Source organism: Salvelinus sp. IW2-2015, unplaced genomic scaffold, assembly GCF_002910315.2.
Source record: "Salvelinus sp. IW2-2015 unplaced genomic scaffold, ASM291031v2 Un_scaffold2948, whole genome shotgun sequence".
Classification (NCBI taxonomy): domain Eukaryota; kingdom Metazoa; phylum Chordata; class Actinopteri; order Salmoniformes; family Salmonidae; genus Salvelinus; species Salvelinus sp. IW2-2015.
This window is the reverse complement of record NW_019944243.1, coordinates 18,305-37,776: the sequence shown is the minus strand read 5'-3', so window position 1 is coordinate 37,776 and position 19,472 is coordinate 18,305. Positions and strand designations below refer to the sequence as shown.

Below are 19,472 nucleotides of genomic sequence, written 5' to 3'. Positions count from 1 at the left end.
CCTCCCAGGGTGTTCAAAGCCCCTACGCTACAGCGGCTTCCACGGAGTACACTCTGGCATGTACCGGATGACAGATTATAAGGTAAACACTCACGCGAAATGGGATTATGGGTCCAGGAAACAACTTTTTTACTAATATTCTTGTTTGTCTTAGGAGAGCATAGAATCATGATATTATGTACAGCACATTTTACTCTGTTTGTCTTCCTTTCTCCCCTCTTCTCCTCTTCTCCTCCTCCTCCTCTCCTTTCCTTTCCTCCCTTCTCCCTCTCTCCTCCTCTCTCTCTCCTCTCCTCCTCTCTCCTTTCCTTTCCTCCTCTCCCTCCTCTCCTCCTCTCTCTCTCCTCTCTCCTCTCTCGCTCTCCGCTTTCGCTTTCCCTCTCTCCTCCCGTCTCGCTACTATCTCGCTTGCCTTGCTATTACTGTCCCTCAGCCATGTCTGATTCCCCTGGCCCCTGGAAGCCCTACTACTGTCCCTCAGCCATGTCTGATTCCCCTGGCCCCTGGAAGCGCTATTACTGTCCCTCAGCCATGTCTGATTCCCCTGGCCCCTGGAAGCCCTACTACTGTCCCTCTCATTCCCCATCAACATATCCTGGCCCCTAGCAGTGCTGGCCCCACCACCACCCCTGAATAAAATCCCTGGCTCCTGGAGGCTCAAGCCTCAACCCTGTCTTATTCCCCTGGCCCCAGACCTCTGTTCCTCACCCTGTCTTATTCCCCTGGCTTCAGGCCTCTGTTCCTCACCCTGTCTTATTCCCCTGGCCCCAGTACCAGCCCCAAGTGGCCCCAGACCTCTGTTCCTCACCCTGTCTTATTCCCCTGGCCCCAGGCCTCTGTTCCTCACCCTGTCTTATTCCCCTGGCCCCAGGCCTCTGTTCCTCACCCTGTCTTATTCCCCTGGCCCCAGTACCAGCCCCAAGTGGCCCCAGACCTCTGTTCCTCACCCTGTCCGACATGGTGTCCCAGTCCCGAGAGGCCAGAGATTCCAGGGACCCGTGATAGTTTGGCCCGTATCTGGAGCTAGTGCTGTCCCAACGGGAACTGTTCCTGGGTTCCATCCCGTTCCCGTTTTCTCCCCCAAACGTTCCATTTGTATCCCTGGAACCGTTCCCTGTCACGTCTCCACTCAGGTACAGTTGGTATTTGGGGTTCTGGTGGACGTTGACGGGATTGGATGGCTCGTCTTCAGATGGGGGACTTTCAGGCCTCTTGTTGGGATTAAAGTCTGATTCCTGGAGGAGGAGGAGAAGAAATTAAATATATGGATGGAGGGATGGAGAGAGGGAGAGGGAGGGGGGAGAGAGAGAGAGACAAATCAATAGCATAGCTGTTGACAGACAGGCACAGTACAGCACAGCACAGGGAGCATTTGAATGGTATTTGTAAGGTGCCGTACGTTCAGGAGAGAGATCTGAGATTGTATCGCGTGCAAATCAAACCAGTGAATTCCACTGAACAGACATGCAATGGTGTGATGTGAACATGAGTGACATCACCGTACAGCAGAGTGGTTACAACATCAACACACACGCGACATAGCGATGCTACGGCTCATTATGACTAAGTGCCCTCCTGTTAGGAACAAGCCATTAGTTGAGTTTGATATGTTAGATGCAAGGGTTATGGTGCAGATGGACTGCTATTGGTCACACATGCACAGACGGGTAGACAGGCGGATGCACAATTGTGTTGATTGCTGTAGTTGTGGACAAACAGACAAGACAAGAGAAGACAGACAAGACAGACAAGACAGACAAGACAGACAAGACAGACAGACAGACAGACAGACAGACAGACAGACAGACAGACAGACAGACAGACAGACAGACAGACAGACAGACAGACAGACAGACAGACAGACAGACAGACAGGCCATGCTGTGTGATCTTCATACGGAGCATGATCACCGGTGGACGTGGTCTCGGATGCCAAGGTGTGGTCAGTTCTGGGCTCTTCTAAAGGAGCCTTTCTGAAAGGAGGGTCTACTTACCGAACCCAATCCGGAGCCTGCCGTGGAATCTCTGTCAGAGCCACCCTGGCTCTGACCCTGACCCTTCTGGGAATGACTGTCTGAAGGACTGCTGGGCTGCGGCGAGCCTGTCTTCGCCTCCTTAAGGCCGGGCTGAGACTCCATGGGTGGAGGGGTTAGTTTGATAGAAGGTATCGGGTTCTGGCTGTCTGCGGTGCTGCTGCTGTGAATGGCTGGGTTGGACTGGGAGGTGGACTTGGCTGTGGACATCCTGACTGGGCTCTGGGTCTGTACTGTGGAACTACTGGGAGTGGCTCTGTTTGGGTTGGACTGGGAGGTGGACTTGGCTGTGGACATCCTGACTGGGCTCTGGGTCTGTACTGTGGTACTACAGAGAGTGGCTGTGTTTGGGTTGGACTGGGAGTTCTGATAGGCCAGTACCTCCGCAGTTCTGGCTGTGGACATCCTGATTGTCCGGTTAGAGTCTTCAGGCAGGGATCCGCCCATTGACAGAACTGGTGAGCCGTTTTCCTTGACTGACGAGGGTTCGCCGTTCTCTGAGCCTGAGAACTTGTGGATCAGGTCCTTGACGCTCCCAGAGCGGGTTAGATTAGATCCTCTGGACAGCACTGTGCTCTTATTGGTCCTCCAGACCTTCTCTTCCTCCTCCAATGTGCTGCTCTGGGTCTTCCTGAGACCCCGTAGAGACGGAACCTCAGCGGGGTACAACGTCCCTCTGGTGTGGCCGTTACTGTTGACTGAATCTCGGCCTTGCTCTGCAGTCGCGCTATGGTTGCTAGGGTTGCTATGGTTGGATACTCTGCTTGTCTCTTTAACGGCAGTGGCTTCCTAAGAGAGAAATCTATGGTTTCAACACAGTGGGGCTCCGGGGTGAGGTTTCACCCTACGTACAGATCTAGGATCAGCTTCCCCTTCCCCAATGTGGCACTAGCCTGAGGTTTCACCCTACGTACAGATCTAGGATCAGCTTCCCCTTCCCCAATGTGGCACTAGCCTGAGGTTTCACCCTACGTACAGATCTAGGATCAGCTTCCCCTTCCCCAATGTGGCACTAGCCTGAGGTTTCACCCTACATACAGATCTAGGATCAGCTTCCCCTTCCCCGATCCTAAACTTAACCATTAGTAAGGGAAATGCAAAACTGACCCAAGATCAGCGTCTAGGGGCAACATCTAGTGGGAAAGAGGGTTGAGCTTGGCATGTAACGATGGTGTCGGTCTGGAACCTTTACTCTGGATTAGACTCTTGTTGTTTTCATTATAGCTGTTACATACTTCTTCCTTTAAAGGTCAGTAGCAGAAAGGGCAAAACCATTCCTGCTTATATTATGAAATATCCCTCTTCCCATTTCACTCACGTCTGGAAAGGAGAAATAATGATTGATATCATGAGAGAGAACAAACAGCAGAGAAACGCCCTGGTCTGTGGTGGAGGCAGCCGAGTCATGCCAAGTTAGAGTCCAACAATTATAGGTCATCCATCTAGAGTCAAGCCATTAGAGCTCATGCCATTAAGCAGTTCATCCAAGTTAGGAGTCAGCCAAGGACAATATTAGAGTTCGATCACTATGAGTGCAATTCACTAGAGTCACGCTTAATCAGTCATAGATCAGCATTAAGGTCTCCACTAGAGCATCCACTAAGTTGTCGCATCACTTAGGAGTCATCCATTAGAGTCATCCATTAGATCATTCCACTAGAAGACATCCATTAGATAGAGTCATCCACTAGACACTAAAGTCATCCACTAGAGTAATCATGAGTCAGTCCATTAGTCGTATTGAGTCATCCACTAGATCATCATTAGAGCTCATCCCACTAGAGTCATCCATACAGTATCATGGAGGTCATCCACTAGAGTCATCCCATTAGAGTATCCATTAGAGTCATCCATAGAGTCATCCGTATAGAGTCATACTGATCCACTAATTCATAGCATACATTAGAGTCCCAGCTATCGAGTCAACCATTATGAGTCATCATTAGAGATCACTCCATCAGAGTCATAGCCATTAAGAGTCCATCCAACTAGGAGTCATCCACTAGAGTCCATCGCATTAATATTCAAAAGTCATCCATTAGAGGTTCATCCATTAGCAGTCATCCACTAGATCATCCATTAGATCTCCATTAGAGTCGATCACTAAGTCATCATTGAGTCTATCCATTTAGAGTCATCCCTAGATCATCCACGTCAGTCCATCCATTAGAGTCATCATTAGAGTCTCCATTTAGATCATCCATATAGATCACCACTAGAGTCCATCCATGAAGATTCATCCAGTAGATCACCATTAGAGTCATCCACTAGAGTCATCCACTAGATCATCCATTAGAGTCATCCACTAGAGTCAGCCACATTACAGATTTCATGCCATTTGAGGGAGCTTTTCATTCATGATAGGAGTCAATGACCAGTCGACTTAAGTAGCGTATATTACAGCTCCAGTGAGAGGACACTATCTTCACAGCCTTCCAGTGAGAGGTAATCACATATTCACAGCTTCTAGTAACGAGGAGATCACTAATAGGACGGCTTCCTAGATAACAGATCACTATATTCACAGCTTGCGCGTGAGATAGATCACTATAGCAATCCTGGCGAGTACAGGATCGCTGCGTCCAGTTGCCGATTGAGTCACTAGCTATTACAGCTCCGCCTCTGACGATGATGAGAGTATTACAGCCTTCCAAGTGAGAGGATCACTGAATCATTCACAGCTCCCAGTGAGAGGAGTCACTATATTACAGTCTTCAGCAGATCAGAATGAGGACTATATTCCGCTTCCAGTCCGAAGAGGGGAGCCAGTAATTAACAACAGCTATCCAGTGAGGTAGGCATCAACATATTAGCAGCTCCAGTGTAGAGGATACACTATAGGTACACGGTCCCAGTGACGATGACTCAACGGTGGATATTCACAGCATTCGTCGAGTCGAGATGTATCAAATGCTATCATTACAAGCTGCCATGTGAGATGAAGTACCACTATATTACAGGGCCTCAGTTGAGAGGAATGCACTTAGATTGCAGCTTTCCCAGATGAGACTGAGTCACTTATAATTAACCATAAGTGTTCCAGTGAGCGACCACTCATTATCTTACAGCTTCCAGTGAGGATGGATCATCTATTATTACAGCTTTCCAGTGCAGAGTGATACGTATATTAGCAGCTCAGTGAGATGATCCAGCGGGAATTTCATAAAGTTTAACAAGCTTCCAGTGAGAGATCATGGCCACTGTAATAGGGACATGTTAACAAAGCTCCAGAGTGCGAGATGCATACTATATTTACAGCTTCCAGCTGAGAGGGGGCACTCACTATATCGCTTCCAGTGAGATGATCACTGATTAGTTACAGCGCTGCCAAGTGAGATGTCAATCACTATAAAGCAAGCCTACCAGTGAGAGGATCACTAATTACAGCTTTCCAGTGAGATGATCACTATAGTTAACAGCTTCCATGTGAGAGGACCACTATATTAAGCTCTCCAGTGAGTATACACGATGGAAACTCTTAGTACAGCTGTTCCAGCTGAAGAGTTGGTCCATATATTACAGCTTCTCAGTAGGGAGGACCATGATACTATATTACAGGCTTCCAGTGAGAGGATCACTACTATTACAGCTTCCAGTGAGAGTGTCACGAATAGGTAGAGCTTCAGTGAGAGGACACTAATATTACAGCTCCCAGTGAGATTGATCACTATATTACAGCTTTCCAACGTGGAGATGAATCATTATCAGGTTAGAGTCCAGTGAAAGTCAGAAGCAAGATTCTGACGTATGATTACCGCTTTCGCAGATAAGGAGGTGAAACCAGTTCAAATACTATATTAGAATCGTTCCAGTGAGATGGATCACAGCTTCCAGTGAGATTGACCAAAGGTCGAAGCGTCATATTCAAAAAAAAGCTTCCAGTGGAAAGAGTGCAAAGTCAAACTCATTTATGCAGGCGTCAGTGAGAGGATCATCATAGGTGTACAGTTCCAGTGAACGAGTCAAGTCTAAGCTTATAGGGCTTTCTCAAGCGCTCCGCAGTGGACCAGGGGGAAAGTCACTCAAGAACATTGGCATGATGTAAGTGATACTCACGAGTGTAATAGTAGGTATCCCATGTCACCACTTCCCAGGTGGACGAGGATCAACTACTATTACAGGCCGGGATGAAAATCAGAATGGCTGATGGGACAGTACAATATATTATAAAAGCTCCCAGTGGAGGCTAGTATCCCAAGCAGGGTCTTCACTCTGTAACAGGGCCACAGACCGGAACATATACTGGTGTGTAGTGTCGTTCCCTATAGAAGACTCTGTGTATTTCGGTCCTTGCATGGCCTGCAGACCAGTTATATGCCTGAACCAGAGACCTCATGACCTCTAGAAATATACTATCTCGTCTCATCAGACGCGCCTTCATACCTAGAACCAGCACGACCATCAGACCTCGTAGGGTAGACTACTCAGGGGTCTCAAACTCATTGGCTCTGAGGAATGCACCTCTTATTGGGTCTCATTCCGAGACGGCGCCAGGGGAAGCACAGAATGGCCTGAGGCGGACAGTTCAGTAGGGACGTTACACTACGCGTCAGACTAGGCGTACTGGCTCAATAGGGAACTTCACCAATCGGGGATCTCTCTCGTCAGATTGGGTTGATAAAGGCCCCCCCCCCGCCTCCAGGGGGACGACGGTTTTGTCCACCTCCATCTAATTACCAACCTTTTTGAAAGAATGTCACTCAGACATTAGTGTGATCAGCACTTATCTGTCTGCTCACGCTGTCTGTCTGCTCCCCTATCTGCTCTGCTCCACCTGTCTGTCTGCTCCACCTGTCTGTCTCTCAGCTGTCTGTCTGCTCCACTGTCTTCTGCTGCCACCTATCTGTATGCTCACTGTCTGTCTGCTCCCTCCAACACTCAGGTTGTCATGCAACCAAAGACCCTATTCTGCTTCATGGACCTCTTCGCTACCTATATCTCTCTCCTTCCCATCCTCGTGCCCGGTACCGCCGGTGGATGCTCGCCTCCTCCTAATTTTTATTGCCGGTAGGGCTCATATACATTGTTAGTATCCCCCTTGGTGATCTTTTCTCAGCGGAAGGTTCCCCTTCCCGCCAGGCTTCGCTTAATGCGGTTCAGCTCTAACTTTTACGTGGCACAATCGCGTCATTTACCATGACCCCTCCATCCCGCTGGCTTATGTGAGTGCGTGCCTCGTCGGAATTCTGGATTCGTGTTTCGTTCACGTTTATACCCCGTAATGACCTGGCCGTACGACCTCTTTATTCCACCGCTTCCGATCCCTCTCCTAACCCTTAATCTTCTGCCTGCGTAGTATCTCTCTCTCACTCCCTCCCCCCTCCCGTCCCCCCCCTTCCCTGGCAACCAGACGACGAGACCTCAGACTCTTAGTATTACTTCTCTCTCCTTCATCCTGAACCAGAGACCTCAGACCTCTAGTATACTTTCTCTCTCCTTCATCCTGAACCAGAGACCTCAGACCTCAGACCTCTAGTATACTGTCTCTCTCCTCATCCTGAACCAGAGACGCCTCAGACCTCTAGTATACTATCTCTCTCCTTCATCCTGAACGACAGAAGACCTCAGACCTCTAGTATACTATCTCTCTCCTTCATCCTGACCAGGAGACCTCAGACCTCTAGTATACTATCCTCTCTCCTTCATCCTGAACCAGAGACCTCAGACCTCTAGTATACTATCTCTCTCCTTCATCCTGAACCAGAGACCTCAGACCTCTAGTATACTGTCTCTCTCCTTCATCCTGAACCAGAGATCCCTCAGACTTCTAGTATACTATCTCTCTCCTTCATCCTGAACCAAACGAGACCTCAGACCTCTAGTATACTATCTCTCTCCTTCATCCTGAACAAGAAGACCTCAGACCTCTCTAGTAACTATCTCTCTCCTTCATCCTGAACCAGAGACCCTCAGACCTCTAGTATACTATCTCTCTCCTTCATCCTGAACCAGAGACCTCTAGACCTCTAGTATACTATCTCTCTCCTTCATCCTGAACCAGAGACCTCAGACCTCTAGTATACTATCTCTCTCCTTCATCCTGAACCAGAGACCTCAGACCTCTAGTATACTCTCTCTCTCCTTCATCTGACCAGAGACCTGAACCTCTAGTATACTATCTCTCTCCTTCATCCTGAACCAGAGACCTCAGACCTCTAGTATACTTCTCTCTCTTCATCTGAACCAGAGACCTCAGACCTCTAGTATACTTCTCTCTCCTTCATCTACCTGAACCAGAGACCTCAGACCTCTAGTATACTGTCTCTCTCTTCATCTCTGAACAGAGACCTCAGACCTCAGCTTAGTATACTGTCCTCTCCTTCATCCTGAACCAGAGACCTCAGACCTCAGACCTCTAGTATACTGTCTCTCTCCTTCATCCTGAACCAGAGACCTAGCTCAGACCTCTAGTATACTGTCTCTCTCCTTCATCCTGAACCAGAGACCTCAGACCTCAGACCTCTAGTATACTGTCTTCTCCTTCATCCTGAACCAGAGACCTCAGTACCTCTAGTATACTGTCTCTCTCCTTCATCCTGAACCAGAGACCTCAGACCTTCTAGTATATCTGAGCTGAGAATGATCATGTTAGTTTTTCTAATGTAATTACATTATCACATTATGTTTCATGCTTAGGGGGATTAGAGAGTCGAAAGCTACAAATTCACATTATGTACATCATCCTCTCCTGTGCTGCGTGTTGGTGTGTGTGTGTGTGTGTGTGTGGTGTGTGTGTGTGTGTGTTGTGTGTGTGTGTGTGTGTGTGTGTGTGTGTGTGTGTGTGTGTGTGTGTGTGTGTGTGTGTGTGTGTGTGTGAATTAAAGAGATAGCTGTGGTGTCGATGTGTCAAGGTGAACCCAGGCATATGAAATGAAATGGGCCCAACGCAGAGCAGAGGACACACACACAAATGCACACACACACACACACAATGCACACAATGCACACACACACACACACACACACACCCACACACACACACACACACACACACACACACACACACACACACACACACAAACCCACTTCTCAAAATGCTCTTCCATTCCAACACCGATAGCAGTGACCAAAAACAAATCATTTTCCATTTAGCCAAAAGAGCTTCTTCAATTAATAATCAAAGAGCTGCAATTACATTACGCTAATGCTAGCGCTAATGCTACTTATATAAATGAAGTGGCCAGTGTCCAGCAGCTGCTATGGCTAGGGAAATTAGGCCTAAACTCTAATCCTGGTCCTGGGTCTCACCTTGCGTCCTCCCCCAGGGAGAGGTAGTGGCGGTCGGGGACCACAGGGCCGGTTGGAGGGCCTCTCTGGGGCTTAGGATCATCTTTAATCACCTTGGTGTTTACGATATTTACACGCCATGCGGGGATAAAGTATTTAAGCCCCCATTTTTAATGTTATTATTTTAGCTGAACCCATTAGCTGAGTTAGTGATGTGTTAATATGTGTTAATATGTGTTAATATGTTAATATGTAACACTGTAACACATGGTAAACAGGGTTGGGGTTCATTACATTTCATTTCAGGCAATTCAAGAAAATAGACTGAAATGAGGAAAATTGGAAATTGGATTTTCAGTTGACTTCCTGAATTGACTGGATGGAAATGGAATAGATTCTAATCCTGCTGATGAGTAAATATATTTGTTTCAAAGTTAGGCCCTTATTCCCACTATGAGATAGGAAGAAGAGTCAGAGGAGCTGGGTGACTTTTTTAAAATTCACATTACATTCTTGCCTTACCTTTTGTTGTGGCTGGCAACGCAATATCTCAGTAGCCAGTAGGGATTATTTCCCCCCGAAAATATACCAAGTTTCAACACCGGGAATATTCGTATTTATCTAGAGATTCCTGGGAAATACCGCAAAAATCAGAAGTGCCCATTTAAAGCATTTCAAATCAAGTTATCGTCACTATGCCAGGGTTTTCCCCAAATAGGCTTGGCTGTGCCACTATACATAACGGCAGGAAGTAGGGGTGCTGAGGGTGAACTATATGCAGTACCAGTCAAACGTTTGGGCACACCTACCCAATTCAAGGGTTTTTATTTATTTGTACTATTTTATACATTGTAGAATAATAGTGAAGACATCAAAACTATGAAATAACACATATGGAATCATGTAGTAACCAAAAATGTGTTAAACAAATCTAAATATATTTTATATTTGAGATTCTTTAAAGTAGCCACCCTTTGCCTTAATGACTGCTTTGCACACTCTTGGCATTTTCTCAACCAGTTTCACATGGAATGCTTTTCCAACAGTCTTGAAGGAGTTCCCACATATGCTGAGCGCTTGTTGGCTGCTTTTCCTTCATTTATTTAAAACTATTTCCACTCTTCATCTCCCTGTTATTCATGAGCTGATCTGCGATCTGTATAATCAGCAACTAGATGTTGCCAAATGTAGTTGATTTTCTGTCATTTGTTGGAGTTTGTCTATCAAGTGAATTGTGCATAGGCCTATCAAATGTGTGACTGTCTGAAGAGTCACAATGTCAGCTCAAAGAGGCACACGTTCTTTTATAGGCTGTAGGGGTTTCCTGTAGGGTTCGTTAACTGCATTCGGGTCATGTGTGCAGTCTGCCAGTGTCAATTATGCGTGTGCTTTGAATTCATGGAGACATAGTGTGAAGTAAATACACTAGACTAGCGACTTAGTGTGAAGTAAATACATTAGACTAGCAACTTAGTGTGAAGTAAATACACTAGACTAGCGAACTTAGTGGGAAGTAAATACATTAGACTAGCGACTTAGTGTGAAGTAAATACATTAGACTAGCGACTTAGTGGTGAAGTAAATACACTAGACTAGCGACTTAGTGTAAGTAAATAAACTAGACTAGCGACTTAGTGTGAAGTAAATAAACTAGACTAACGACTTAGTGTGAAGTAAATACACTGGACTAGCAACTTAGCGTGAAGTAAATACACTGACTAGCAACTTAGCGTGAAGTAAATACATTAGACTAGCGACTTAGTGTGAAGTAAATACATTAGACTAGCGACTTAGTGTGAAGTAAATACACTGGACTAGCAACTTAGCGTGAAGTAAATACACTAGACTGGAGGTGAAATGAAAACAAGAGCCCTTTCTGCTACTGACCTTTAAAGGAAGAAGTATGTAGCAGCTATAATGAAAACAACAAGAGTCTAGTCCAGAGTAAAGGTTTCAGACCGACACCATCGTTACATGCCAACTCAACCCTCTTTCCCACTAGATGTTCCCTAGACGCTGATCTTGGGTCAGTTTGCATTTCCCCTTACTAATGGTTAAGGTTAGGATCGGGGAAGGGGAAGCTGATCCTAGATCTGTACGTAAGGGGAAACCTCAGGCTAGTGCCACATTGGGGAAAATGTTTGAATTTCCCAGGTCTTATCATGTAATTTTGGGGGAAATGTGAAGAGTGTTCCCGAGATCCCAGTTACCCACACAGTTATTACCCACTTTTAATAGGTACTTTTCTTCTCAAATACACATTTTACAACACAACCAATCTGTATTACACTCCTATGACAATTCACAGCATTCACACTCGTTACATTACAGTTTAGGTTCGAGACATAAGGACAGAGTTTTTATATTGTATTTATTTAACTAGGCAAGTCAGTTAAGAACATATTCTTATTTACAATGACGGCCTGCCAGGGAACAGTGGGTTGACTGCCAGTCTACCGGGAAACAGTGGTTACTGTCAGGATTTGAACCACCAACCTTTGGGTTACTAGTCCAATGCTCTAACCACTAGGCTACCTGCCACCCATAAACAGTACGTTTCAAACAGCATGTCTTCAATGTTAGCCTATAAATAATTACGATAACCTCTCTATATGAATTTTAAAGTACATAGACTTACCTTACAACCATACAACAAACCAGACTTCATTTTTATAGAGAAGAACAGACCCCTGTGTTCAGACTGAGGCCTGTCCCATAGAGACAGACCCCTATGTTCAGACTGAGGGCTGTCCCATAGAGACAGACCCCTGTGTTCAGACTGAGGCCTGTCCCCATAAGAGACAGACCCCTGTGTCAGACTGAGGGCTGTCCCCATAGAGACAGACCCCTGTGTTCAGACTGAGGGCTGTCCCCATAGAGACAGACCCCTGTGTTTCCGACTGAGGGCTGTCCCCATAGAGACAGACCCTGTGTTCAGACTGAGGCTGTCCCATAGAGACAGACCCCTGTGTTCAGACTGAGGGCTGTCCCCATAGAGACAGACCCCTGTGTTCAGACTGAGGGCTGTCCCCATAGAGACAGACCCCTGTGTTCCGACTGAGGGCTGTCCCCATAGAGACAGACCCCTGTGTTCAGACTGAAGCTGTCCCCATAGAGACAGACCCCTGTGTTCAGACTGAGGGCTGTCCCCATAGAGAAGACAGACCCCCCCCCCAGACTGAGGCCTGTCCCCATAGAGACAGACCCCTGTGTTCAGACTGAGGGCTGTCCCCATAGAGAAGACAGACCCCCCCCCCAGACTGAGGGCTGTCCCCATAGAGACAGACCCCTATGTTCAGACTGAGGGCTGTCCCCATAGAGTAGACAGAGACCCCCCCCCCCGCCCAGCACGTAGCCATATATGGTGCAGAGTTAGGGAACACGGCCTGACCCAGATCTCATACAATCCTGTTCTACTGTAAACCCTGTCTGTGAACGTACCGTATGTGTGTTAAAGATGGTGCCCCTAATGCCGTCGCTAATATAATATTCCCACTAATATGGACTCCTCTCGTGATCCACAGTTTCATCCCTGGTTAGGGAATATTGGCCTCTAAACATTAACAACATCAGGCAAAAGCCTGTTTTAATTGATATTGTTTACAGATGGTTTGTCATGGGGAGCCAATGCCTTTCAAATCATCAGAAAAATTACTCACTATACACAGTTAAACGTGTGTGTGTGTGTGTGTGTGTGTGTGTGTGTGTGTGTGTGTGTGTGTGTGTGTGTGTTTATATGTCAAACAAGCTAAAAGTTGTCAAATCCTTCATTAATGTGAATATATAATGAATGAACCTATTAGTGGTAAATAGTGGCCTGGCTGTTTGACATGCACATATTTTAGGGTGACACAGTAAGGAGCTTTCAGGCCCTGGCAATCTGCTTGGCAATATGGTGTGTTGTTCTTCTCCTTGTAAATAACATTGTTTCTCTGCCACCAGTGACTGTTCTGTTCTGCTCTGTTCTGCTCTGTCTGTTGTGCTCTGTTCTCTTCTGCTCTGCTCTGTTCTGTTCTGTTCTGCTCTGTTCTACTCTGTTCTGTTCTGCTCTACTCTGTTCTGCTCTGTTCTGTTTGCTCTGTCTGTTCTGCTCGTTCTGCTTCTGCTCTGCTCTGTTCTGTTCTGTTCTGCTCTGTTCTGCGCTGCTCTGTTCTGTTCTGCTCTGTTCTGTTCTGCTCTGTTCTGTTCTCCTGTTCTGTTCTTTTCTATCTGTTCTCTCTGTTCTGTTGCTCTGTCTGTTGCTCTGTTCTGTTCTGTTCTGCTCTGTTCTGTTCTGCTCTGTTCTGTTCTGTTGTGCTCTGTTCTGTTCTGCTCTGTTCTGTTCTACTCTGTTCTGCTGTTCTACTCTGTTCTGCTCTGTTCTGTTGTGCTCTGTTCTGTTCTACTCTGTTCTGCTCTGCTCTGTTCTGCTCTGCTCTGCTCTGTTCTGCTCTGTTCTGCTCTGCTCTGCCTCTGCTCTGTTCTGCTCTGTTCTGTTCTACTCTGTTCTGTTCTGTTCTACTCTGTTCTGCTCTGTTCTGTTCTACTCTGTTCTGCTCTGCTCTGCTCTGCTCTGCTCTGCTCTGTTCTGTTCTGCTCTGTTCTGCTCTGTTCTGCTCTGTTCTGTTCTGTTCTGTTCTGTTCTGTTCTGTTCTGCTCTGCTCTGTTCTGTTCTGCTCTGTTCTGTTCTGCTCTGTTCTGTTCTGTTCTGTTCTGTTCTACTCTGTTCTGTTCTGCTGTGTTCTGTTCTGTTCGCTCTGGTCTGCTCTGTTCTTCTCTGTTCTTTCTGCTCTGCTCGTTCTGTTCTGTTCTGTTCTGTTCTGCTCTGCTCTGCTCGCTCTGTTCTGCTCTGTTCTGCTTCTGTTTTGTTCTGTTCTGTTCTGCTCTGCTCTGTTCTGTTCGTTCTGCTCTGTTCTGTTCTGCTGCTGTTCTGCTCTGTTCTGTTCTGTTCTGTTCTGCTCTGCTCTGTTCTGCTCTGTTCTTCTCTCCTCTGCTCTGTTCTGTTCTCTCTGTTCTGTTCTGTTCTGCTCTGCTCTGTTCTGCTCTGTTCTGTTCTGCTCTTCTGCTCTGTCTGGCTCTGCTCTGTTCTGCTCTGTTCTGCTCTGTTCTGCTCTGTTCTGCTCTGTTCTGTTCTGTTCTCTCTGTTCTGTTCTGCTCTGTTCTGCTCTGTTTCTGCTCTGTTCTGCTCTGTTCTGTTCTACTCTGTTCTGTTTCTGTTCTACTCTGTTCTTGTCTGTTCTGCTCTGTTTGCTCTGTTTCTGCTCTGTTCTGTTCTGTTCTGCTCGTTCTGTTCTGTTCTGCTTCTGTCTGCTCTGTTTGTTCTGCTCTGTTCTGCTCTGTTCTTTTCTGTTCGTCTCTGTTCTGTTCTGCTCTGTTCTGCTCTGCTCTGCTCTGTTCTGCTCTGTTCTTTTCTGTTCTGCTCTGTTCTGTTCTGCTCTGTTCTGCTCTGCTCTGTTCTGTTCTGCTCTGTTCTGTTCTGTTCTGTTCTGCTCTGTTCTGTTCTGTTCTGTTCTGCTCTGTTCTTTTCTGTTCTGCTCTGTTTCTGTTCTGCTCTGTTCTGTTCTGTTCTGTTCTTTTTGCTCGTCTGTCTTCTGCTCTGTCTGCCTCTTGTCTGTTCTGTTCTGTTCTCTCGTTCTGCTCTGCTCTGTTCTGCTCTGTTCTGCTCTGTTTCTGTTCTGTTCTGCTCTGTTCTGCTCTGTTCTGTTCTGTTCTGTTCTGCTCTGTTCTGGCTTCTGTTGCTGCTCTGTTCTTCTGTTCTGCTACGCTGTACTTCAGAACAATCTGACGGTGAAACATATTATAAATGAACCTCTCACTCTTTTGTTTTCTCCCAAGCATATGACTTCTAGTTAACACAGGGTTTTGACAGAAATATATACGATAATTCTGATGTTCAGAATAGACTGTTGTTTCTCTACGGAGTTCATATCCAACCGTACGAAACACGAGACAGACACGAGACAGACTGATTCTGTGAATTATCATAATTTCCTCAGGAAAAAGGGACAGGTCGTGAAAAGAGACAGATTCCAGATGTTTCCATACATCTGGCTGAGTATACATCTATGATAGGACACTGTTCCAGGAACAGATGTGCAGACAGACGTTCCATACAGCTCGCTATACATATCAGGGATGAAYCTGACAACAGTTCTGTTCAGATACACCAGTTATATTCTACACGTAGCTAACGCTCCCTTTGGGCATATCTCAGCTTTATTATATCTTATTGGATAAAGAAATGGTCCAAATAATGATTTTAGAAAATAAATGTATACGTACATGCAATTGACAAACGACTAAGCATTTGAAAGRTTATTTTTGGAGAAWAGATCCTGTTAGATGGATGAACAGRGAGATGGAGAGAAAGAGGGCAAAGGTTAAGGGTTTAATTACCATGTTATTYTCTTGGTGTTCGTGTTCACTCGTCCCCTGCATGTTGTGGTGGGTGACCCCTGTAGGAGAAGTCCTGRAAGTCGGTACCTCAGAGCGTCTCTCTCTCTCTCAGTATGTCCTGTAGGGAGTGACAGGGCCTGCTGCAGTTACCTCAGTCTGTCTGCCCGGGTTGCTTTCTCTGATATACACACCTGCAGCTCCACGTTGGGCACGCAACAACCCCTAAACACACACACACACACACAGGGTTAGTATGTTGGCATACACTGTACAGCAACCACTACACACACACACAGGGCCCAATGTTACATAGGAACAGAATTGAAGGGCCAAAGCCCCCCCCCCTCATAGATACACTCAATATGGCCGCCAGTCCATCTGTCACAGAATTGACTTAAATGTGAATTTTGGTTCTAGAAATGCAATTTCTATAGTTAGCATATGAACATATTAGCTAGCATACAATGATTAGAGTGCATCAATATGATGGGCTGCCGCTAGGGCAGTGTTTCCCAAACCCAAAGAGGTAGACATTTTGTTTTTTTTGCCCCTAACTCTACACAGCTGATTCAAATGATCAAAGTTTAACGATTAGTTGTTTATTTGAATCGGCTGTGTAGTGCTAGGGGGGGGGGGCACAGAACGTGCACCACTTGGAGTCTCGAGGACCGAGTTTTGGGAAACCCTGGCGTAGACATAAAACCAAAATAAACTAGAGATAAAAAAAAGGCCAACCGAAGTTTACAGTACTCACAGTACAAGCCTCTCTGTTGTCTCAACCTCTGACCTCTGACCCCTCCGTCACGCAGCTCAGTTCAGCAGCTCAAGTTTGTTCGAACCTCTTTCAGGCTGAAACACAAGGGGGGGGGAGAGACGGTTTAATGTTTTATCTTTAATAAGGACTCCAACACTRAGGTAAGACTTAAAGGAAGAGCATTAACGCCCCTCTGGGCACACACRGGTTGAATATCAACGTTGTTTTAATGACATTACATTGTACGAACGTGGAATAGACGTTGATCTGACGTCTGCGCTCAGCGGACAGTGTGTCCCCGAGCCACAATGTTGTCATAGACATAAAGACTGTAAAACAGCACTTGTCAAGTCAATGACCAATCCTCCATAACAGAACACTTCTAGAACACAATACTAGCCAATAGGAATGAGTTCACGTGAAGGCAATTTTATTTCACTATTATAACCCTCTCAATACAATCAAATGGTTTTTTACTAGATTACTTAGTAGTTTTTRATGTTGTCTGTCTATAATTTTTGTAATGACTTGGTGCTGCCTATCTTGGCCAGGACGCTCTTGAAAAATAGATTTTAAATCTCAAATGAGCCCTTCCTGGTTAAATAAAGGTTAAATAAATAATAAAAATGCCGGATGGGTGTTGTTTCATACTGTCCCCACCAGAGGGCAGTATTTAATCATCTCTACACAGTTGATGAGTGGCAAATAAATGGTAGAACCTGACATTGTGGCTTTGTAGAGATGTGACATCTTATCCAAAGGAAAAAAGTAACATTACTGCTGTTTTAACAAAGTCTCCCATAATGATCGTATGACAGAAACCTGCACAGAGATCATATTAAATTCCTTTACCAAGATGAATGATTTTCAGGCATGTGACTACGATCCCACAGTCCATTCAATAGTTGTAATATGTAATGATATGTGTATCTGCCACTATGGACGGCCACAACTACAGGACAATCAGGAAAGCATGGACATCCAGGGAAAACATCCACAAAGCTGATAAGGATACAGATACTGATTATACTAATACAGATACTGATTATACTAATACAGATACTGATTAAACTAATACAGATACTGATTATACTAATACAGATACTGATTATAGTAATACAGATACTGATTAAACTAATACAGATACAGATTATACTAATACAGATACTGATTATACTAATACAGATACTGATTATACTAATACAGATACTGATTATACTAATACAGATACTGATTAAACAGACACATGAAAACATCCACGGTACAGACATGATTTCTCCATTTGATTTGATTACTTTATCATTAATAATAAAATGGCTAAATTGATGCATATCTATCAAATGAATATATCAAACCACGATTAGGCAAAAACAGGAAAACAGGATTGAGACTAAAAATATATTTATTTCCGTCAGGAAGTAGCCAATATCCATCCATGAATTGCAGTAATTACATAGAAGAATAGTCACGGTGGATATGTGGTCGTAGCTGCTTGGCTAAAACACAGCACACAGGCTTTCAGTGATTAGGGGCCGAGTTTCATGCAGATCCACTCTGTGTGAGCGCGCCGTGTGTCTGCCTGCGTTCGTGTGTGTGTGTGTGTGTGTGTGTGTGTGTGCGTTCGTTCGTGTGTGTGTGTGTGTGTGTGTGTGTGTGTGTTGTGGTGGTAGTGCGTGCGTGCGTGCGTGCGTGCGTTGCGTGTGTGTGTGTGTGTAAATCTGTTGGCATCTGCTGAAAGGATAAACAAAAAGCAGCGAAGCCTCATTAACCTTTGTTTATATGGCGTTGGAAACGAGGTCTACCAGCATGCAGCAGTGATATACACCACACCACACACACACACACACACACACACACACACACACACACACACACACACACCACACAACCACACACACACACACACACACACACACACACACACACACACACACACCACACACACACACCACGGCGGCTCACGCAGAGCTGATCGCCAGCTGTCAAGCAACCCATTAGATGCTTAGAAAAAATATTAATTGTGGATTATTTAGAATTACAGCTCACTCCATCATTGTGAGTGAATCTGTTCTAAATATTTCCCAACGCATATCTATGTTTTATTAGCATCCATGTTATGTACATCACATCTATTAGTTAGTTTATTGAAGGATCCCCTTTAGTAACCTGACAAGGCAGCAGCTACTCTTCCTGGGTTTATTATGGATCCCCATTAGTAACCTGACAAGGCAGCAGCTACTCTTCCTGGGTTTATTATGGATCCCCTTTAGTAACCTGACAAGCAGCAGCTACTCTTCCTGGGGTTTATTATGGATCCCCATTAGTTCCTGCCAAGGCAGCAGCTACTCTTCCTGGGTTTATATGGATCCCCTTTAGTAACCTGACAAGGCAGCAGCTACTCTTCCTGGGGTTTATTATGGATCCCCATTAGTTCCTGCCAAGGCAGCAGCTACTCTTCCTGGGGTTTATTATGGATCCCATTAGAACCTGCAAGGCAGCAGCTACTCTTCCTGGGGTTATTATGGATCCCCATTAGTTTCCTGCCAAGGCAGCAGCTACTCTTCCTGGGGTTTATATGGATCCCCATTAGTTCCTGCCAAGGCAGCAGCTACTCTTCCTGGGGTTATTATGACTCCCATTTCCTGTCAAGGCAGCAGCTACTCTTCCTGGGGTTTATTATGGATTCCCATTAGTTCCTTCAAGGCAGCAGCTACTCTTCCTGGGGTTTATTATGGATCCCCATTAGTTCCTGCCAAGGCAGCAGCTACTCTTCCTGGGGTTTATTATGGATCACCATTAGTTGATACAGATACCGATACTGATTACACTGGTACTGATGCTGATTACACTGGTACTGATATTGATTACACTGATACTGATGCTGATAACACTGGTACTGATATTGAAGGAGTAAGATGCTTGAGTTGAGAGAGATACGGTATATCTCACCCAATGGTTGTCGAGATAGAGAGATACGGTATATCTCACTCAATGGTTGTCGAGATAGAGAGATACGGTATATCTCACTCAATGGTTGTCGAGATAGTGATATACGGTATATCTCACCCAATGGTTGTCGAGATA

The 19,472-nt window shown here is 45.6% G+C and overlaps 1 protein-coding gene across 1 annotated transcript; it reads right to left on the bottom strand.

Annotated features, from left to right (window-relative positions):
• Positions 1–743: 743 nt before the first annotated feature.
• On the bottom strand, positions 744–16,485 carry LOC112075035 (uncharacterized). Its single transcript, XM_024142091.2, has 4 exons — positions 16,389–16,485; positions 15,635–15,856; positions 1,994–2,821; positions 744–1,235 (listed from the first exon to the last, which is right to left on the bottom strand). Exons 2-4 carry the CDS (start codon positions 15,674–15,676, stop codon positions 744–746), a joined length of 1,362 nt encoding a protein of 453 aa, XP_023997859.2. The 5' UTR covers positions 15,677–15,856; positions 16,389–16,485.
• Between the last annotated feature and the right edge of the window lie 2,987 nt (positions 16,486–19,472).